Source organism: Neopelma chrysocephalum, unplaced genomic scaffold (assembly GCF_003984885.1).
Source record: "Neopelma chrysocephalum unplaced genomic scaffold, ASM398488v2 Primary Assembly neopelma1_59, whole genome shotgun sequence".
Lineage (NCBI taxonomy): Eukaryota > Metazoa > Chordata > Aves > Passeriformes > Pipridae > Neopelma > Neopelma chrysocephalum.
Genome location: NW_020897714.1, coordinates 14,124,763 through 14,148,251, shown reverse-complemented (window position 1 = coordinate 14,148,251; position 23,489 = coordinate 14,124,763). Strand labels below are relative to the sequence as shown.

At 35.4% G+C, this 23,489-nt stretch overlaps 1 protein-coding gene across 9 annotated transcripts in view; it reads left to right on the top strand.

Annotated features, from left to right (window-relative positions):
- The window catches only part of ANKS1B (ankyrin repeat and sterile alpha motif domain containing 1B), a 423,694-nt gene that overhangs the window by 213,692 nt on the left and 186,513 nt on the right, over positions 1 to 23,489 (top strand). For 7 of the 9 annotated variants that reach the window (XM_027679966.1, XM_027679964.1, XM_027679965.1 and 4 more), the window contains one exon: positions 12,519 to 12,625. In XM_027679966.1, coding sequence (XP_027535767.1) covers positions 12,519 to 12,625 — 107 coding nt within the window. Of the gene's footprint in view, positions 1 to 12,043; positions 12,626 to 23,489 lie in introns of those variants that run through there. The other 2 variants (XM_027679973.1, XM_027679972.1) reach the window with 1 other exon arrangement.

Below are 23,489 nucleotides of genomic sequence, written 5' to 3'. Positions count from 1 at the left end.
ACAAGAGATAAAGATGCATCTGTTTTAATGACCCATTGAATCCCAAACCAAACCTTACAGACAACTGGGCAAACTGCAGGATAATTGTAGGGCTTTTAGCTATGTTTTGTAGAAAATGCAATGGGAGTTGGATGCAAAAAGCTACAGGCATTTATTTTATTTTCTGTTATTCATATATTCCTATTATATTAGCAATTTTACCCTGTAGTTTCATAAATGTAATACTCAGCTATATGCTCTCCATACACCAATTAATCAGAGGTGTGTTTGAAACAGCCTACTACAAAGGAAGACACAGGCTAAGCAGAAAATAGAATAAAAATATGTCATCAGACCATATTTATCCATGTAGTCTTTAACTCTGATACATTTTCCTTTTACATTTCCACTCTCTCTTTAAGTGCCTGTTAACATAAACTTTTTATCTCTGTCCATGCTTTTTGCTTTTTCTCTTCAATGTTAGGCTTCTTTTTCCAAAACTGGTGCAAAGCAACTCAGTCATTATATTCACAGACTTAAATAAATGATTTCTGGTATATGTCTTCTAGAAGAATAGAGAAGATTGATAGCAAACAAAGAAACTTAGGAAAATGGAGCTACGATATCATAAATATTGATATTCATCAGACAGTAAATGTATAGCCTAATTCTTGTCAATTTAGGTTGTAGTCTACTCGTGGCCATCAGACCTGGTCATGCCAAATTTAGATACTCTGCAATAGGACTGCTTGAACAAAGGAGTCTTCTACAAACTCTCTTTTAATTGGAGGATTGACACGTAATTTTGACTTAATATGCTGAGAGTTTTCCGAGGTATTTCCCCACATCAGATATAATATTTTAGTGGAAAAGCACAGAAGATTCAGACCCCATTCCAATACTGATATTTTTTCCCTTTTAAAAAGTAAAAACTTTGGCAGTCTGGTCTGCTGTATTGTTATTTCTGAGAAACCAAACTTCTTTCCTCCCCCCCCGAATACAAATGATGTATTCTTCCTTGGAAAGTATATACTAAAAATTTTGTCAGATCTAAAGGTACTTATTTTTTTAATTTCTAGAAATACTTATTCTCAGAAAGAGGAGTAATGCATACTGAATCCCTACCTCTTCTTCTTTTATTTTGTTATGAAACTAATATCTGATCCTTATGTTCTACTGTTAAATATGGTTAAAACATAAGTCTTTATGACCACAGACATGAACAATTTATGCACAGTTTGAATATACTACTCAAATCTATGAAAATTCAAATAGTGTACTTACCACTGTTTCTAAAGCCTTGTTTCAGTATTTTTAAAATATTCTCACATTAAATAATTTTTCTTTAGAATAACTGAGAGATATTGAGTTACAAAGAAGACATGTATGTTAATAAGTAGATGTGTCATGATATAGACCTATACTATATTCATATAAACCCATATTATCTGTTTTGAGACAGAGTGCAGAATAGTGTGAATACACAAAATGCAAAACTCAGAAAATCACATTTTCGTTGACTTCCACAGTCATGAAGTTCAGAATATATTGACAAATAATAGTAAAATGGAGAACTAAGTAGCATGATGTTTAGGCATGGTTGGGTACAGTGCTTAGAATTGTATAGGTTTCTGTACAGAAAATCAAAATTAACTGAATAACAGTTATTCTCACTTTAAAAGTTTGGATATACCTGCCTATGGCCTAACCTTACAAAATCACACTGATAAAAACAAATAAGGTTAGATCTCAAATTAATTGGTTGTGAAAGTTGCTTAAAAATATTGCTCATATTACTTCCTGGGTTCTATTGGTAGTAAATGGGTCCCTAACTCAAAAGTGGATTTTAAAACATTTCTGAGGATAATGATGTTAATGCTGCAATCTGCTCTTCCTGGTCTATTTGCTCCTCTGTCGGACCAATCCCTGAAGTCACTGAGCTGTATAGAATGTATCTTTTTGCACCATGAGGTTGAATACATTGCTGAGCTTTGCCCATCTAGAAAGGAGATAAAAGGATCAACAAAAGTAGATTGCAAATTTCAGAACTTGAAAAAAGATTGATTAAAACATTTTCAAAGTTATTTCCAGTAAGACTGAGGTCTTGGCTGTGTCTCCACTGAACCACAACAGTACAGGAGTACTAATCTTAGTAGTTTCCACAAGGAGAGTTGGGCTGGATTTCACAAAGTTAATGCCAGAGTGTTTGTTGTTGTGCCTAAAAAGTAACAAGCTAATGGTGCCCTCATTCTATAATGCTCTCATAATCATCCTACTGTAACTCTAGAGGTTGATACTTTTTTCAAGCCATGATAAATGACGTGAAAAGAATTATCAGATTACTTGAAAGTTTTAGAAGCCACGTGCTTAGGTTCAGCTTTTTCCTTGCTGTTTAATCGGAACCTTGCAACTATGTAGCCATTTGCAGACATGTATATTAATATTTTATTTAACTTATTTGACTAAATTGAACAGCATTTATTTCTAAAGCAGAATAAAATTCAATATAAGGTTGAAAAATGTATGCAGCATAGGAATTAGCACATCAGTGGAGTTAAAAGTATCTGATGAAAAACGAAGCTTTCACAACCTGTGGCCAGGAAATACTTTAAAGGCAACAGAATATTCCTAACTTCTAAAATAGATTTTACAGATTTGCCCTTATTAATCACTTTATTATTTTCATATGTGGTTGCTAAGGGCAAATCTCTAAAACTTCATATAATATCTCTGGTGGTGGTTTATATGAGATGATAGGGGTGTTAATCTTACAAATATGTTAGGATTAGAGATGTTATGGCAAGTGAGACTGTGATGAAGTTTATCTTTCATGAATTATATGGAGATCTAAGTCTACTAAAACTGAATTAATAACAGTTTCTTGAAAGTTCAGCTGATTCACTCCTGTTTCTTTCTAGTAGTCCTTAGATTTAAATAGATAGGGATCCTTGGAAGCTCACATTTCTAGTAATCACAAGAACATCACATGCTAGTTGAAAAATCTTTGGCTTGTTATAGAATTTACAGCACACCAAATCGTTTCTAGTTTTAATTCCACCTACAGAAAATTAAGTAATTCAGAATATTGAACTTATTAAAGTGAAGCCATTTGCTTTCTATTTCAGATTGTTAACCTGATTTCATGATTGTAACACTAGGGTCAGTATTTTCTTGTTTCATATCCCTATTTACAGGAAGATAGTGTATTTGAATGCCTTCACGTCCTTCAAAAATTATTTGCTATTTACTACTTACCACCCCTACATCATAACTTACAATACCAGGAAGTTCACAAAACTGCTTTTCTACTTTTATCCATTGCTGCCTTTAGCTCTTTATTTTAGGTTATTGCGTTATTACAATTCTGAGATGGTTGAGGTTAAATTATTGATTGCTAATATGAATTTCCATTAAATACTAATAATAGCATTTAGTTTAAAGTGGTGAGATTTTCTGGAATCTATTTCTAAACTGTATTTATTATTCATGAGTTTAGATAAATATTTCTTATGAACTCTGCTGTTTGACTGCTTTTCTATTTACAGGATATGTTGGCCCATCTCAGTTACTTAGTGCTACTTCTGTTCTGTGATAGGCTATTTGAAATGTTTTATAGAGCTTAATTCCAAAGAATATATTATCTTGTCAGTAGACAAATACCCTACTTCCGTATGAATGTGGCATTTTATGTAGAGACCAGCCATTCTTCTCAGATTTATGCAAGAAAGAAATCCACGTTTGTGATAGTTTTTGAACTATGAATAGCAAGGAATATAGACAGCTCTAGACCGGAGTGTCAGAGAATAACTGTAGATGTTGGGTTTGCTTATTAAACCAGCTCAAGTTTTGATCTGCTTTGTAATATAGGAAATAATCATTAATATGTTACAAAACATTAGCGGAATCAGTCTGAGTGTATTTTCAGCTAACCTGTACCTGTAGGACTACTTGAGCTCTTGCTGAGATCCATTAGTCTTGACAAATGAACTATGGAAGGAATGATTCCTGGAGTACAGTTTATGAAACTTGACCAGAAAGTTGCATTTTTTTCATTCCAATTTCTAAAACAAAAAGCCATGCAAGACTAAGTACAATGCCATGAGAGGTATTTGCACTTCTGTAAGCATCAACACAGATTCCTGAAACAAGATCCTGGGCTCCAGAGGTGGGAGAGTGAGAATAGAGTTGTCGGCATGAGGGAGCTCATAGACAGGATGAACAGGGTTTATATAATCTCATCCATATGCAAACAGTCCAGTGAGTTGCCAGGGCTGTGCCAGCATGACACCCACTCAAGTAACATCTTTATTATTCATTGAAAGATGCTGCAGTTTTCTTTTGGTGCTGCAGAGCCTGTGTTAGGGGGATAAATATTACAGAAGGTCGTTATAGGGGTTTTGTGTAATAAAGTAAGTTCCTGTTGAGAACCTGACTTCTTGTCAGGGAGCCGAGAGGGATGGTTGTTCCCTAAAGGCCAGGAGCTGTGCCCTCACCCACAGTCCCATGGGGTCTGCACCCAGTGGGCAGAGCCAGGTGCTGGTAACACACTCCACTGACCACCCCATACAGGCCTCTGAGAGATGACTTGGTCCAGGGTCCGTTGAGGGAGCCCAGCCAGGAACAAAGGGAGACTGGGTTAGGAATAGAAATGGAGATAATGCTGTAACATGGGTTCATAGTCTATGCAAGAGGCAGGGCTGAAGATGGGGCTGGAAAAAAGGCACAATTTAATTCTGAGGGGTCCATCCAGGAGAAAAACTACCTACATCCATCTTGTGGTTAGGACCAGAGGCATGGCTAGAAACTGGCACTACTTGGCATTGCCGGGGCAGTAATCAGTGGTCCCAGACTTACCTGAAATGAGGTCCTGGGCTGTGGGCAGGGTTAGGAAGGCCTGGGGAGATGCTGGGCATGGGCATCAAGGCCCATTGGTGCCCTCAGAGCACTGATGCCTCTGGTTTTTGTTCATTATTATAATTTTGTTGTATCGTATCAGTGAAATATGGTTGTGTCTGATTTATATATCATTATTTTCTAAAATTTTGAGTGTTCTTGAGAAGAAATAGATGGGGGGTAGTTCAGACAGGTTTTTTTAGTAAAGAGCTTCAAGTTACTTTTGCTTCCATTTAAACGTACTTTTTCCAGTACAGGTTTAGAGTATCAACTTTGCAATTAGCTGCTGGTTAATGTTGAAGAACTAATGCATGTAGCAGTTGTCGTGCTGTATCTAATCTATACCTCAAATACCTAATCCAACAGTCTCAACTCTAAAGAACTTTCAGGGGGTAATTTAATTTCAGATAAGTAATTTCATCTTTAAATGAACAATTTTTTACCTGCTTTAAAGGATTTGAAAGGGGAAGTGGGATTAAAAATTAAGGAAAAGGAAAAAGGCAGATGCGAAACAAAACAACAGATTGTTGTAGCTGGAGGTGAAGGATGACAAAAGAGCAAGTGCTCATACTTTACAAGGAGAATAAGTAGAAGTGGGATAAGTAGGGAGCATAGAAAATGAATTATAAAATGAAGCTAGAAGGAACAGAGAGGAGAGAAAAGAATTCTAAAATCTGGTGCATTAGGGGCAAGGGAGCCTCTGAACCCAGCTAGGCAAAAGAAAACAAAGTGTCACACTGTGTGAGGTTGAATCTGATTTATAAAATAACCCAAAGAGAAATATTTAGCCTTCTATCATGTATACTTTCAAGATTCAGAATATCAAAGATATGTGTCAGTACTGGCATCTCATTTCCACAGCTCTCCACAGGACCTTGCAGCAGTTACCAAATCTATGAAATTAAGGTTACCATTTTTTTATCAGCTGCATTTAACTTCTTGAGATATGTCTACTCTTTTTTGAGCACTTTCTTCGAATAGATCTGTTACCCAGTTCTGTGTTACCCAATTCTGCTTGTTTGCTAGTCCACTGTTGTTCAGCACAGAGCTGTAAAAATATTTGCTCAAATTTGAAATTACATAAGCTTGGGTTTACGGTGCCAGGAATTATAGTGTAGAGGGTTGAGCTTGCTTAGTATTTTTAGTAAAACTATGTAATATACATGTTATGTATATTTATACACTCAGTGTACTAGTTTTTAACAGTAGTCTAAAATCTTTACTGAATTAAATAAAATATTTTGATTGGTCATGGTGTCATGTAAATTTTCGAGGGTTTTTCTTTTTTCTTGCTAGACAAAAACAGTGAAAATGATTACTCATAGGTGGTGAGTGTAGTGTTACTATTCTCCTGTAAAACGTCCCGAGACAAGCACAGAAATTGCTCTGAGACAGTAACTCCTTTTTTCAGAAAATATTATTAACTTCCATTGAAGCCAGAATAAGGATGCACACATTTACTCCTTGGATGTGAATATGATTCCTGGACAAAATGACAGGCAACTGAAAGCTCTTTGTCCTACCAAAGGAATTTGCATTAGATAGAATAATTTCATAGGATAGTGGGGATCCACTGAGACTGGGATTCATATCTACACTGGCTCCAGAAGCAGGAACTCCGTCAGTGCTCATGGAGAGGGGGGGAAAAAAGCAACTGAATTCTAATTGCATCTTAATGGTGTCTTTCCTAAGTGCAATACAAGATTACCCTTGTAATCTGTTACCCTTGTGATGGCATTCAAAATGCAAAGAGACATTCCCTCAATTTCCTCCATTTCCCATGGATGGAGAGTATGACAGAGGAAGGATGGAACATGAATCCAGCTCTCCTTTCAACCCTCTTTCTCACAGCATATTTCATCAACCACCAAACTGTCAGAAAAATCCATAAAGGACAATTAAGCATAAAGACACTATTTCTCTTTCAGGAAGGCATTGAGCTGCAAATTGCTGGAAACTGGGAGAATGCTAGGAAAGAATCACTCCATCTTATTCTTATGTTCTTCTGTAGTGATCTAATAGTAGCCACTGTGAATAAAGCTGATGAATGATGAAGCTAGATGAAGTTAGATGAGCTAGATGAGGCTGTGTTGTGATCCAATAGAGTTGAACCTGTGGTCTTGCAGTGAAACATCTGTCTGTTCTTAACTAATTCTTGCAATTCAGTAGCTTGCATCTTAGATTTCTGTTCTGTAAGCCAAGGATATAAATCTGACTGAAGTCAGGACTAATACAATGTTATATAATATAGTTTGATTGTCCTGATGTCTTTAGAAAGAAATTATCCCCCAGATCAGAATCTGGAAAGACTAACTTTATCTCAAGCAATCTTGCTGCATGTTACTAAATAGCATATGTATATATATTGCTCGGCACTATAGTAATGACAGTCTTGAGTAGAACAACCTGCCCTGAGTCCTAGTCCAGTGGCTGTGCTCTAGAAAACAGATATTTTAATTTTCCAGTAAGATCTGTTCCTTGTTCACTGAACAGGGTAGGTTCTGAAGGAGACTAAATTAAAGTTGCCTAAGTGATCACCTGAACATGAAAAATACTCTAACTTTGAAGTTTCTATAATAAATATATGTTTTATGAAATAGTGGAGTACTTTGACTGAGCTATTTCTGTGAAAATAATACATCAACAGTCAGAAATGCAAAGTCATAGAAAGGCCAGTGGGGTTCACAAAGTATGGGTCACTGTTGACAAATAATCTGTCAAGTAAAATGAATTGTCCTTGTTGAATTTGTAGTTATAGTTATTGTAGATACAGCTATTGTACTTACATAGTGGTAAGGTAGAGTTATAATCAATATTGGTATAAAAATCAGAAAAGAACTGTGAGGATGATTTTCCTAGTCAATAAGGGTTGTTCCATTAGGTTGATTAGCTGTGATCTGAGAGCTATTTTTGTGAGTTCTGAGCTACACATAAGCAATGGAATGTAACCTTTAGATTATAGATGCTAGATAGTGTTATTTAAATTCAAGCTGTTACTATTGATTTTGTTTTGTTTCTGTATGTCATGAAAAATGTCTCTAAAAGCACTTTCAGAGAAATATTCGGCATCACCAAACATGATCTTCCACAGTGTCATCATCATCCAAAGAGCCAGGCTGCTGACAGAAGTTACAGATTTTATATAAGGCATCCAGGTTTTTCAGAGTTTTATGAAAAAGACCATTTAAAATCTAAGCCTTTTGAGTAGCCTAATAATATAACTGAAATGCATAAGATAAAGCAGAACACTGCATACACTTTTTGGAACCTACTATACTTCTCCCATAATAAACTTTCTTTAATTATAGTGGTCTGCTGGATGTTAGGCACAGTTGTTCTGATACAACATCCTGTTCCTAGCTATTCTTGTCTCCTCTCAGGAATACATGTTGTTAGATTCATTTGTTCACTAGAACACCCTGTCATGCTAACTGCCGTAGCACAAGTTCTGTCACAATGTCGACAGGTAACTTTTTTATCTGGCTGAAATAATATAAAGAGAAAAATTATATCCTGTTTAGCGTTGGATAAGGCTGAAGGCTTTAATAATAATAATAATAAAAAAGTTTACAGTACTTACTCTAGCATCAGTTTCTTCTCCAGCTCTGCTAAACTCTCTGCCAGCTTACCTAAATGAATCATCCTTTCATATTGTGATATATTCTCCACTCATAAATTTTTTGGTCAGTAGCTACTAAAATTCTCCAGTTTTTGATTCCTTAACACCAGAAGTGTTTAGCAATGTTTGACAGGTATTTACCTACTAAAAAAAGAATTGTTTATAATAGTCTATTCATAATGACTGGGGGAGCACCTCCTCTAGGAATAATCACTGCAGTTCTTTCTTTTCCTCAGTCAAAAAATAAATAAAGAAAAATCAAGAAAGAAGAATCCATATTGTTAACATTACAGAAAATAAAATTGATGAGTCCTTAAATTACTTAGCATTTAGAGCAGATATGCCGTACAACATATTTGAAATCATGTGCTCTCTGATATCACAGATTCAGTCAATTCCAAACCCCACAATAAATATATTCTGAGTCCCCTTGGGAACAAGATGTCTTGTAGAAATTGTTGTATAGTGTACCAGATGGCATCTTTCTTGTAGAAATCACTTCACTGTGCTTCTTCTATTGCCTTGGAGAAGCAAGAACCAAGTGCTGCTATCTCTGTAAGAGACTTACGTGTCAGTTTTCCTGTGCGGGAAAGGGTACATCTTTTTTGATTGTGGTATCACAGAAGGATTATCATGGGATTAATGTCCTTCGAAATCATAGGAAAGCACAGCAATATGTAGATGTGTTGCAAGTAAGACAATCCCATACAGTCAGTTTTTCAATGTCAGGACCAACTTTAGGTATAGGCAAAGTAGGCACTGCCTGCAGCAGCATAATGGTGGAGCTGGCACTGAGTCATAGACTAGTAAAATTAAGAGATAGTCTTTAGGCTCAAAGCAGTAGCTTCTGCTGTAGGTTCCAACTGCACTGGCTCAGAAAAACTGTCCAAGCAGCCCCCCTGAGGTAAGACACCTGAACTGGCTAAAAATCTGAAGATCTAAAGAGCTGCAAGTTCCCTAATACAAACATTCCTGTCTCTGTTCTGTTCTCTCCCTTGCCTTGCTACAACCTTTGGCTGAAGAAGGAGCAAAAAAAAGTCTTGCAGATCACAGGATGCTTCAGCAATAAGACCATAGTCAGGGATGAGGACTAGGCAGCAAGCTGACTGTGTTTCTCCCTAGTTTCTTTCCCCTTGCTGAGCAACCTTATGTTATGTTGATGGATTCAGATGTTTAGTTATACTGGCAAAGGACACTGGGACGAGCAGCTATAATCATCCAGTGCTGGAGCCATGGAAATAGTTAGACACAGTACCAACAGCTACATGAGAAAATGTGTCTGGGGAGCCACTCAAAACCTGAATTTTGCCTACACTGTTGCTAGGCATAGAGCCAAGCACTTCTCATTATTGGCAGCATAACTTCCATGCTGCTTATAGTAAGGTAAGGAAGAAGCAGTTTGACCATGAAACTGATATACTGATTATTGTCTGTGCCTTATTGTGGGCAGAAAATTTTTGTTAGTGTTAGTTAAGGTGACACAGTGCAGAGACATTTGTGTCTATGCATGTATAGGAAATACAGGCACCAGTCATGTATAATCCTTTCAAAGGGATTATGTTTCACTAGATCTCTTTCCAATATCAGTTTTTTTGCTTGTGGGGGAAAGGGAAAGACAAAATCTGGAATTTTTTTTGAAGAAGTTTATGATTTCTCAGCCAACTAAGAAAAATTCAGAAAGGATTTAATTCTCATCTTATTTAAGATAACTTTGTTCTCAATTTGCCCTCTGAAGATCCTGTCCAGCCTCTCAAATTTGCCTATTCAAGGGAAGTCCCCTATATTTCAACTCAACATAGCCTACCTTTCTCCTTGCTACTGACTGGGCCAGCCTATATACAAAGGTATTGATTCGCAGTAGAAAAAACTCTGCAAAATAGGGATGATTTCTAGACAGTGAACAAATGCATTTGGATCTCCATGAGACATAGACTCCTATCAGCTTGGTATACCTACTTTCTGTGAGAATAAATTAATTATCCGTTCATTTATTTGAAGTAAATTTAGCTATTAGAAAACTCCTGAAAGTTTCTTCAGCAATTGCAGATTTACTTTGTGTAGTAAATGTATTAAATCAGTGAGAATACCTGGAGTAACGTAAGATCTCATAACAGACTTGTTTTGAGCAACTTTCCAACCTCATGGAAGATCTTCTATGGCTCAGCTAAAATTGTTCTACAAAACATTATGGACTTCAGTTTGCATGAGTTGTTTCACAAATCCAAGCAGCAATATCAGAGTGAAAGGTCAGCCAGTTTTAGTCCAAGGACTAATCAGATTGGAGTTGAAACTCTTATAATATTGCTAATTCTAAATATTGAGCTATATTTCGGATCTGTTCTGTGACTGCTCAGGGATTCTCTGCATGGTACTTGCAGAGACTTTGTATTATAACATGTTGGTCAGACTGTAGGTTTGGATTTCTATGAAACGGTTTTCTGCTATATCTGCCATCATCAGTCCCAAATGATGCCCTTGACAGATATCTATAATTTCCTTATGCCTGGAATTAAATTCCTCCTTAGAGAAAGTCATTGCTCAAGATCCACAATGGACAAGAAAACCAAAAAAAGTAATTAATGTGTTCAATAAATGAAGCTCTGCTGAACAGGGTTCCTCTTAGAATTTTATCCTGAATATACCCATTTTCTGCCTTTTTTGCTAAATCCTTTCATCCTGTTGTGAAAAGCAAAAGTTTAGTACACATTCCTTTCAGAACAAAGGGATAAAATATTTCCATTTTGAGAAAAACTGTCTCAAAAATGGAATGTAGATAGAAAATATATCATGAGGTTTTTGGTTTCTTTTGCAGAAAATGAACTTTGCTTTCATTTAAAATTCATCATCTTTTTTTTAGTTATAGTTGATAAAATATACATCCTCTCTAGAAATCATGCAAATCTTATATATGTGCTTGCTATCATTCACATTTTTGCAAGAAAGGATATAAATTTGCAATTTTGTTTAGTAGAAACATTCTTTTAATTATTCATTTGAAATGGTGACCTTTTCAAGTTGAATTATTATATGTCAGCTGAAGGTTTTCTTGTGTCTTATAATATTTTATGGTTGAAGAAATCATGCAGATAATCTGATTACTTTGACTAAAATTGTTGTGCCATTTATGTGTTTTGCTGTACTACAGAAGAGAAACTGTGAAATGTATTCGTTATTGATTCATTAAAGGGTTTTCCTATTATACAAGCAGAGATGGAGACCACTACCTATCTTATATTAAAAGGGGTAAGGGGAAGGCATAGTAAACCATGCCATAGGCTGTGGTGTATATATTGCATTTCTTAATGTCTTGTGAAATGTAAAAATCTACAACAAACAGATATGTAAAACGTAACTGGTATGAAGATTTTATTCAGATTTAAGTGCTCTAGGTTGCTTTTGAATCTTGCTATTTTCTGCATTTGTTTTGACTGCTCTCATCATTCAAGATTGACGCTTGGATGGGTGTGTAGGAGGAAGCAGCAGCAGCAGGCTTACAGCTTGCAGACAAAAAAAATCTGCCTTATCTGATGGCTATTATTGAAAATGCGAGGTGTAGCCTAGGCTGGGTAATGAAGGGGAGCGAGCGAGGGGGAGCAAGAAGCATGGAGCTGCATACTGATGAGTGTAGGAGTACTTGATAAAAAGAATTCTTGCTGCTGGCAGTGCATTGCTCATTGTGGAGTATTCCAACAATCGCATATAACGGAGAACAGCTTAGCTGACAGCTTGATATGCTTTTTTTTTTTTCCTCCCTACTGTATGACGTATTGGTCTGTAGTAAAGATTAATAACTAAGAAATGTAGAGCTGCGATCAGATCTTACGCTATATACTGCCCTGAAAACTATGTTTTACTTCTGACTTTTCTGCTTGCTGGAAACATTAATCTGTCAAGCTGGCGGGCTCATTTGATACCAACTTTTCCAGGAACACGATGTGGCAATGCCACCTCTCAGCCCAGGACTACCGCTATTATCCAGTGGATGGTTATTCGTTGCTTAAACGCCTCCCTCTTCACCCTCCTACAGGACCCCGATGCCCTGTCCAGACAGTGGGACAATGGTTGGAAAATATTGGGCTACCTCAGTATGAAAACCACTTGCTGGCTAATGGATTTGACAATGTGCAATTTATGGTAAGAAATCTTCTGTGCATAGCTGTGTATATACACTGTAGCTCTGCCTTTTTTGTCTGTCTCTTATGTGCTCATAAAAACCTTAGAGCTATTCTACATTGCACTGAGATCTGTTTGGTGTTTCACTTTTCTATGTGTAGCTGAATTAGTATATAAATTGTCCTTGCATAACTTCCAAACTGTACACATTACAAAATATTCTAGCCTGAAATATGGTAAAATAAAAACTGAATATTAAGGTTCTTTCTCTCCCTCATAAATCTTCAGATTAAAGAAGAAAAATACACAGTTCTTTTAATCCATTGAAGGATTTTCATAGTATGTAAAAGCTGCAAGCACCCCTTTCTGCAGTACATCACATTCTTACTTTTATTTCAACATTAACTTGTAATAATAATCAAATAACATGCAATGCCATTCTTGCCTTGAGAGGTATTTTAATAACAGAAAATTATTTAATGAAGTGTGCTCTCTATGCAAGTGATTCTGAATGTCTCAGTTAAATATTTTTGCATCTTAGATAGTCAGGCTATGGGATTCACTTGTTGAAACTTATGCCCTGGGAGGAAAAGAAATGCATTCCTATTAATTGTTCCATTTTCATGTTTTAACTCTAGGCATTTATCAGGAATATTTGAATGAAATGAAATATTAGGTACTTCAAGATTTACAGTATCACCATGTGGTGTAAATTAACAGAGATCTGTCATGCACAAACTTTCAATTGTAATGAATATTGACAGTAAAGCAAGAAGCTTACTTGTAAGGCTGTTATATAATCACTTTTCTACCTGCTTCAGTATTCCCATTACTTCAACCTCTTTCAAAAATCCTGACTGCATTTCTTATAAAGTAGCAGACCTTAAAATATCTTTTAAAATACCTTTTAAAGATATTTTTAATAACCATGTATATGTTGGAACAGTTCTAACTTTTCATAACTTGCACACATCATATAAGAAACAGAAGTAAAACAGCATGAATTATGACTATAAAATCATCACATGAGTTGTAATCTTCCTATTTAAATTATTTTGCGAACAACATTGTATGCCATTACTGATCAGAAAATTAAGGCACGTATCTCTGTCATTTCCACATTATAATAGTGCAGAGGTTTCTTCCTGTCTTTACATGGCTGCCATGTGATCATTTGCTTATTCATTAAAAATCATTAGAATCTTTACCTTTAAATATTCTTGAAAACAAAGCTGTGCTCAGCAATGTGAAAAAAAATAAAATCCAAAATGTGTTTCATGCTACGGTTTCCCAAAATACATATTCTTACATGTGTTGTAGCATTAGTTACATAAGTAGATGATCATTTAGTCTTAAAGAGGTTACAGAAGGAAATTGTTCACAAGAGGCTGTAGGTGGCACAGCAAATGCAGAGGGGTACACCTACCACAGGTAGATTATGAGCACAAGAAAAGCCAAATAAACTGTCCTGGAGGGCTTTTCAGTCATACCCTGACTCTGGAGGGGCCTGAACCACATTCTCGGGGAATTCATAAGACTTTCCTACGTCTCTTATTAGTATACTTATGTAAACATACAAATTATATAGAAGATGTTATTATTCAGTATAGAAATCAAACTTTTAAGGTATCAGAGAGAGTAAGTTATGCTTGCATACCTATCTGTTAGCCAGTGTTTTCTGGTCATTTTAGACCTTTGTGCTTTGTTTTTAAATATATATTCCAAGTAAAATACCTAATTACTCTTAATATGAGTTGAGGTAACATACATGTGTGAATGGAATAATCCAATAGTTCCTAATTTATTGATTTCACACTGTTCATCCTGCTGTTACATATTTCAGTTTTTGTTTGTACCAGAAATTTTATAGTTCCCATATTTTATTGGAAATAAGAATTATCAGAAAACAGTGATTTCTTTTTATATTATTCCTTTGAATATATTAGCATTATCTAAGAAAAGCCTCCTTTGAAAAATTTAAATGAGTGCTTGAGAAATTATTTTCCATTCTAGTCAAAATGTTAAAGAGAAAATTAAACTCAAAGTATATAGGAAAATGAGAGAAGAAACACCTGCTGTGCTAAGAGAAAAAATCAGATTACTTCAATGTGTTGTAGTCTTCCTTAATATGACAGAAATGCTTTACCTTTATTACAGTGGTTTACATATAAAGCTAGAGTTTTCAATCTTATTAAATTAAATGTTTCAGATAGGTTAGCTACTTTACAGTGAAGAAATCTAATACTTCAATGCAGTAAAAATCAGTTAAGACATATTTCTTATTCATTCTCTACTATATTCCTGCTTTTGTTTTTCTGGAAGCACATTCTGACCTGCATTTATTCATTCTGTTGCCTAAGCAACAACCATCACACTCCTATTAGGTATGATTTAGTAGTACAGGTCTTACTAGATGTTCAGAACAGAAGAGAGAATATCACAATGTTATAATTAATGTCCATGGAATAACATACATCTGAGAACAAATATATTCTATATATACTACTCTCAACAGCAAAATTCCATTAATTAAATTAGCATTTTAATAAAAAAGTGGTTTTCAGATAAAAAGATTTCATGGTTAATTATTCATTAGATCATGGAAATTAACTCTTTGTGTTTAGTCCCCCTTGGGCATTAGAAAAGTTATTCACCAGACTGTACTTAGAATTAGGGAGATTTGTTTAACTTACCTGAAGTATGTGGACTTAATAGAAATCAGGTTGTTTCCTAATATAAACTTTACAGTATTAATATTTTTAAATATTTTATGAATATGGTGTTTTAAAAATATGTTGAAACATAATATTAAAAAATTAGTATTATTTCATTAACTGCTTTATTTCTACTTACAGCGTGTTTGCACACATAGCAAGTGCAGTTTCTATCTACTATTAATGTCGTGCAGGAACGACACTTCCATAATATTTAGTAGGCCCCAGGCAGATTCAATCCCAAGGCTTGGTTCACATGTGTTTGTAATAGTATCATACTTGAATATGTATACGAATATGCAATCATTAACTTTGATAATTTGTTGTGTAATAGGCTGCAGTGTCCTTCAGATGTAAAAATTTCTAGTGACTTTGTGCAGATACTCTATATTTGAAGATGCAGATGATATTGCAGTTTCATAACATGAAGACTATTTTGTAGGTAAAATAATGAAGTGCAAGAAAACAATTAGATCAATCATAAATCACAGTATATAAACTAGATATAAGCCATAACTATCCATCTTTTTGATGCATTGGTCCCATGGACAAGCTATAAATTTATGCAGACTTGCAGGCCTGCCTCACTTAGTATGCTGAGAAAAAAAAATTTGAATTACAGAGAAACAGATGTAAATATATAAATGTGCAAGGTCACTAAATGGTTGCATGCAGCTTTCTACAACTCTGGAGCTTCATCAAAGACTCCATTCTGGATGCACAGAGATAAAAGCAGTTCAATCAAATCACTGCTCAGTGAGGACTACTTCTGATTAAGGATTTCATATGACTATCTATTTATAAGTTGTCCTAATCATTTAAGATATTCTGAAATTTTATCACTTAAGATTGCAATTTGATGAAAGTGATGTCTCTTAAAAATATTTATCAAACATACTATGACAGAAACAGGGACTATGTAATAAAAATGAATTAACAGAAAAATATGAAGCATTTTATTATATTTTTGACATTCTAAAATACTGTTGACTATTAACAGTTAATGTTTGCATTAGACTGTAGACTTTGATTGCTGCTGTTAACAGATATGCATCTCTTCCCCTTCAACTAAGGGCATTAAGTGGCTTGCATTGCCCAATGATCCTAAGTATTGCCTAAGTATTTTTTTTTTTAATTCTCTTCTTTTTTTACTGTGGGGAAACTGAGGCATAGAGTGACTACAGGGTGGAATTTAAAGCTGATTATAAATTTGAGATGAGGCAGTAATTCTTAAAATACCTACTAACATAATGTTTAACAGATCAATTCAGTTGCTTAAATATAGGTGCCTAGTACCAATTGAAATACAGTAGGGAATCCAGGAGATCTAGACAACGCTGACATATTACTGAAGACCAGAAACAGCCAGACCCTTCATGATTAGCAGCTGAAGTTCAGGTGGGATGTCACCGAGCACCTCAGATGGCTCCAGAATGTGATGATTAGGCAGCTGAAATGAATCTTAAATTATACAGGTCTCACAGAGTTTGTGACTTGTCTAAAAACTGATTATACATGTCTTGAGTTTCCACTTATTATCTTAGTTACATATGCATTTCTTTACCTTCTAATAATTTTCTGTGGTTTTGGTCATGCTGTGAACTTACCTGCAGAAGTATTTACCTGGCTTCTCAGTGCTAGGCATGGACTACCATCTCAATTCCCCTTAGCTGACTGGTTTGGCTTTAGTTTTTAGTTAGGTTTTGACTTTTCTCCCTTCCTCTCTCTCTCTCTTTCTTCCTTTGTTTCTTTCCTTTCATTTTTCACTAGTTCTGGAGGTTTATTAGCTGAAGTTTATCTGGAGACTGTCCTCTCTCAGATGCCATTCCTAGGATTTGCTCTCCTGAAATACACAGGAATTATTCTTGCCTTTAATCTCTCTGGAGGATCTTAGTTTCATGGCAGATCTATAGAACTTGAAATGTGGAGTCCTCTCAGTGTCAGTGTAGCCCTGGCTTGTTCTGTGAGTAAAGTGACTTTTTGTCACTCGGCTGTCTTTTGAGTCTTCCTCTCCTTGACCCCAGTAACCCATAGAGTGGGGCAGATTTAAAGTTCAAATACAGACAACTACATGTCTATTTACATGTCAGTAGACGTTCAGGACTCATCAGTTGCCCTCATGTTGAAATTGAGATATCTGAGACATCTGTGTAGGCCTGGAATATGTGATACTGGCTCTGTAAAATAGCCCTAGCTGTCTGGAGCTTCAGTTGGATTCCAGGCAATGTCCATTTGCAGCACCTCAAATGACTCTAAATTAATTTCTGTAGGTGACTAGGTGAAGCACCTAATCAGACATAAAAGTCAATGGAGCATAGAATGCAATTTAGCTGGGTGGCTGAATAACTATTAGGGTAGTTATTTTAGGATAAATTAAAACAGATTCATCTGATCATTTGAATCACTGTCTGGGCTACATTGATGGGTTTGCACTGGATCTCCTTAAGCTATCATGTAGACACAAAGATTTTGATGGCTCAGAATCCATACAGAGTTCACTGAAAACAAAATACAAAGTATTTTTATTATAGCCTTTTCTCCTCCCTCAGAACATCCAGCCCTGAGGCTTCAAGATCTTTTTTTTCATCCCAGTAGGAACTCTTACTACAGAAACTGCAAATTAGAGCTCAGGTGGGTGCCAGAGTTGAAGACTGTGCCTGTCATCCTGCAACAGCAGCGGGTCTAACAAATAATCCCATTCCACACATTCCAGTTAATGCTTCTGTCATGGTATTCCTCAAGCTGGTCAAGAGGCAGAAGGGCTTATTAATGTACTCCTCAGTATTGCATGTGTAAATAATAGCTTACACTGCCTTTCTTTTTTGTGGTCCCAGATGATTCTTCATCTGTGAACGCATGCAGATCTGGAGAGGCAGTGCTCATTCCCCAGAGGAAAGGGAGTGTAGAGGAATCCACTTTATGTTTATGTATCTGTGTATGTAATAGTGAAAAACACAGCACTGCAGGCTGGTGATGATCCTGCACTTTGTGAAAATTTTGGCAGTAATGATTGCTCAACAGAGAGACAATATAATTTTTGTGTATTTCACTTGAACAATTTTTTCTTAAGGAACCCATCTCCAAACAGACTTCATTAAGACATCCTGGGAATGGGGGATTCCTTGAGAGTCAGAGGGAGTGTGTTTTCATCTAAACATGTCTCAACAGTTGTAACTTGAAGGTGTAATCAGGGATGGGTCCATCTGCCTATCTGCTAGGTTCTGCTAAGTAGACCTTTAGGTGAGGGTTTCTCTGGTTGTTCTGGAATATGTGGTTGTCTTTATTTAAATGTTGTTCCACACAAGGTTGTACCTACAAGGTAGACAGACATAACTTCAGGCTGTACTCTTGGTCAACAATACAGATGCCAGTATATTCGGTGGAATGTCCTTGCACTCACCTCTGCCATTCAGGTTAGTGACATCTGTGTTACTTTGCTAAGCTCGCTCTGCAGCAGTCTGAGAGAAAAGGTCTTGTCCAAGGTACATAGCAACGTATTTGGCTCAATCATACCCTGACTAAGAACAGAGGGCCAAATTCAGACATTGAAAGCCATTGCATGTACAGTCACCACTAAAAGTGAAACTATTTCATTATGCATATCTGTGAGTACGATAATGTGAGGACTGGAATTAGTCCCATCTGTTCTAAAAATATGTTAAATGTCAATGTCAAACATTGTGCTTAAGCTAAAAGCCTGCCTAGTGCAGAGGGTGGCCTTGGTTTTGATGTACAAACACTGATGAGCTGTATTCTGAGCCTACATATGTGAGGAATTGTCTATTGGCCCTAAATACAATTTTATGAGAAACTGGTAAGAAATGTTTCCTGTGAAAGTTAGTTTGATAAAGCAGATGAAAATTCTAATAATCAGAATAAAGGATGACATCTTAATAACTTATAAAGTGAGAGGTGTGATGCTGATAAAATGTTCTGACCGTGTTTTTATTTAAGGCCAAAAACTTTTAGCTGATTTTGTTATCAAAAAGAACAATGGTAAATCTTCAAGAATTAGAAATGTTTGTATATCGAGTGCTGTTTATAATGCTGTTCTTGATAACTGATGAAAGATACTGAAAACCTGACAGTATATAAACTGTTAAAAGTAACAGAAAATGTAAAGCTTAAGAAAGGCAGAAAATCTAAGAGTTTTTACTCTTCAGAGTGAAAAACTGAAGATTCGCAGGACAATCAGTTTATAATTTTATTTACATTATAGGTAAATAATGTAAGTCTTTGCTATGAAAGGGAATGGTAAACTTAAAACAGTGTCCTGTATGTGATAAGAAGTTACAGCTGATTCTTAGTTGTTTCATATGGGAATACTTTTTAATGAAATGAAATTTAAAAAAAAAAAAACCAAACAAAAGAAATTTTTAAAGGAATGCAGTATACAATTGTGTATGTTACTGTTTTAGAACAACATTGTCTAACAAGAAACAATTAAATAGAATCTGGAACAGTAGCAAAATTAATTTCAAACAATGACAGTCTTCCCTGACTAAGTTAAAAGACAGAGCAGTACAGAGAAGCTTGATTACAGATAATTGCATGTTGGGATTCTGAAGGAGTTATCAGGTAAAGATTAATAAGTACCAACAGATAACTGGAAATAAACATGATTCTTGGGCACATTATCCTTTTTTGATGAAGACCAGATGATGTAAGAAAAGCTCGGGTAGTTATATGAGCAAGTATTATTGCACATCAAAAAACAGAAACAATCTAAAACAAAGAGAGAACACATAATGAAAGAGCAGATAAATAATTGAAAGAGAAAAAGGAAAAAAAGTTAGGAGAGAAAATGCAGTTTCATTAGTTATGTGAGTAGAATACATTCAGAAAAGTTTTTATCAACATGCAATAGCTAAAAGGAATATTAAGGAAGTTACAACCACCATTGGAATCAGATGAAATTCATTTTAGTTTCAGAATAAAGAACAAAATATGATAATTAGTGAAGTATAGTGTTAATGAAGACCACTGAGAAATTAGAGGAAGAGAAGGAGTGAGAGCTATCATACTGCAAGCGGACAAAAGAACAGTTGGTTAATTAAAATATCTAAATCATCTAGGTTAGGTGATGTTTGATGAAGAGTCTTAAGAAACTGAAGAGAAAATACCAGATCCTTTAGCAATCATTTTTGAGAATGTCCAGAGAATGAGTAAATTGTTAGAGGACAACTAAAATACAAATGTAGTACTGATCTGTATTTTAGATGGCAGTCTCCTGAGCTGTTTATCTTCAACCATTCACCATAAAACTATTGCCTTAATCAAGAAGGAAATGGATGGTGGTGTTATTGGCAACAGATCCTGTCATCAGTTCTGACTGTGGTGGGGACAAAATGGGGGAGCATGCAAAATGTTGCAATAGGATGTAATGGAAGGAGGATAAAGCTAAATGAAGTAACTCTGCAGTTGGGAGATGAAGAAACTATTTAAAGGAAACAGATGTAGTGTACAACACACTGTGCCCCTCATCATTTAGATGAGAAGCTTTTCTTCTGTCAAAATTTACTAAAATTTCGACAAGGGATACAAGCTTAATTTGGCTAGTAAAAGTAGAGCTGCCTTTTAAAAGCTGTTTTAGAATGATGTACTGGAGTTGCCATGCAAGCAAGACATTCCTGGTATAGAGTTTGCCTGACTGCTGGTAAATTTCCTGGGCATGTAAACTTACTGTCCTTCAGTTTAGAAGTCTTTTATTTTCCCACACATTGGTGAATTTTTTCCTTCTTCCACACACCATGTCCATATATTGTTTGTGGTACCAACACCTCAGCATCCATTTTAACCTTGGTAATGACAAAAGTGATGAAAACCATGTAGCCTTTTTCAACATGCTATCCATTCTATCTGTTCCCACACACACTTGCACACAGACATTTGTGCACGCACGTATTACACAAAAAGGTTATTCACTAAGGGGAAATATTCCATGTGCTCAGAAATAAAGAACTGGAGAGTTACAGTAGCTGAGTGACCTCAGCTCACCCCTCACATTCATATGCCTTATGATAGAGTCTCCAGTCACAGGTTTCTTTACTGATTTTTTCTCTCAAAATTCCTTTCTCACTAAGTGTACTGAGATTTGAGTATGCAGAAGCACACATTTGAAAGTATTAGCAGGTAAAAATAAAACTTGGTTTTAAATGTTGCATTGCTTAATGATTTTACAGCCTTAGCCCAACAGTCATTTAAAACAATAATGAGACCCCTAAACTGCCTTCTCTTCACATTCAGCAGTGATCTACACTTGTCTAGTATTGTTCATCTGGAACATTAGAAAAAATTATACATCCAAGCGTGCTTTTCATTTCCATTTGCATTTTAGAAACTGGGTTATAAAGAGTTAGAAAAGATAAAATTTTAACACTTCAAATTATAACTTTAGGCAATTGAAAATTACTATATTCACTTAGAAACACTTTTGTCACAATTTTTCAGAAGCTGAGAACTGTGCATGCAAAGTCACCTCCAAAATCTTGGCATGTGTTTCACATGGGTCTAAGCACAAGTTCACTTACAAGAAAGTTTGATATTCTTGACTTTAAATGGCAAAAAAGATATATTCTTCTACCTCTGAAAGTAAGGTAAAGGCCCAGCGTAGACAAAGCAAATTACCATGTCTAAACTGTGACTTTATTCTGCATGTGCATAATTGACTGAATTGACAGAAAGTTTTTATTCGTTGTAAGTACAAGGCAAGGTCACACAATGAAATTCACACTTGGTGTTTAGTCTTGTTCTTAGTCTGCTCCTGATTGAAATATATTTTCAGGAAAACAAGTAATACAAATCCTACTTTAATCCCCAAATAATTTACTTCTGAAGACTTTATAAGACTACATTAAACATTTCAAACATTTTAATCATTATGGAACATAGTATATTCTGTATCTTTTGCTGTCCACTCCAATTATTGTACATATGGGATAAAATCTCCATGTAACAATATACTGTATTTGTTTTAGACTGGCTAGCACTGATGAAACTGAGGGTATATACACTTGTTGTAAATACAACCCCTAACTTAACTGAAATCTCATGTTTTGGATGTTTATTACTCTTATCTTATGTAGTATTTTATTGAATTATTGGAAGCTGAATGATTTCATAATATTATTAATAGGAATAGCAATGGGTTAAATTTGCAAGATGTGCCATACCTGCTCTAGATTTGTTTGGTTAGATAATAATTATTTGAAAATTTTTTGATCTGAAGACTAGATCTAGATAGAAGTTTTGAAATACAAAAGCCAAAGAATTTGCCCAGGTAGCAGAGGTGGAGGGATAAGGTTACTGCAGATACAAGTACTAACAGTCAGTTTAAATATTAAAAACTGGAATACCATGAATAAAAGTATGCTGGATAAACACCTATCAAGTGACCTTCTGATATAAATCCCAAATAGTATTTTCTTTGACTGCCTAATTAGCAGCCAAAAATTAGCAAAGAGTGGCCCCTCTGTGCAGAATCCCCTTTTGCAATTAGGAAGAGCGGGAAAAAATCTGCGTGTTCACTGGTATCTTACATCTTACACTAAAAAAAATATATGTTATTTGTTGCAGCTGATTACAGCTCTTACAGTATCTGAAATGATTGTTAGCTTCTATTATTCAGTAACCACACTATTTAACAGCTTTTTGACTTCTTCAGGTTTGCTCTCTCCACAAACAGCTCCCCTTTTAATCACGTAGAAAGACCACTTCTTGAAGTAAGTTAAGATGGCGTTTATAAAGAAATAGCAGTTCTTAGCTGCTATGCTGCATTAGGATAAAAGATTGCACAATAGTGAGTTGGTTTTTAGCCTTGATCCATTTTTAAATATAATATGAATATTATAGCCCTGTTCGCTTCTCTGAACTCCCTAGGCATCCCTCTTTTTGCCAGAAAGGAATTACAAATTGACAACGCAAGTAATTTTATTTTCCATCTCTCTTGGAATTTGGCAGTGTGTCTGTTCTGTCCGTGAATGTTTTATTTCTTGATGTTCTGATTTTTTAAGTACTTGTTTTATTTCCTGTAGAAATAGTAGATCTTCACTTTCTGCTCAGAAAAATAACTTTATGCAGCAAGAGTGGAATATTATACCAAAGAACCCATATGCAGACAAATCTTTGATTCCCAGTAATATCAGGCTTTTTATCAGCAAATTCTGCTGCCA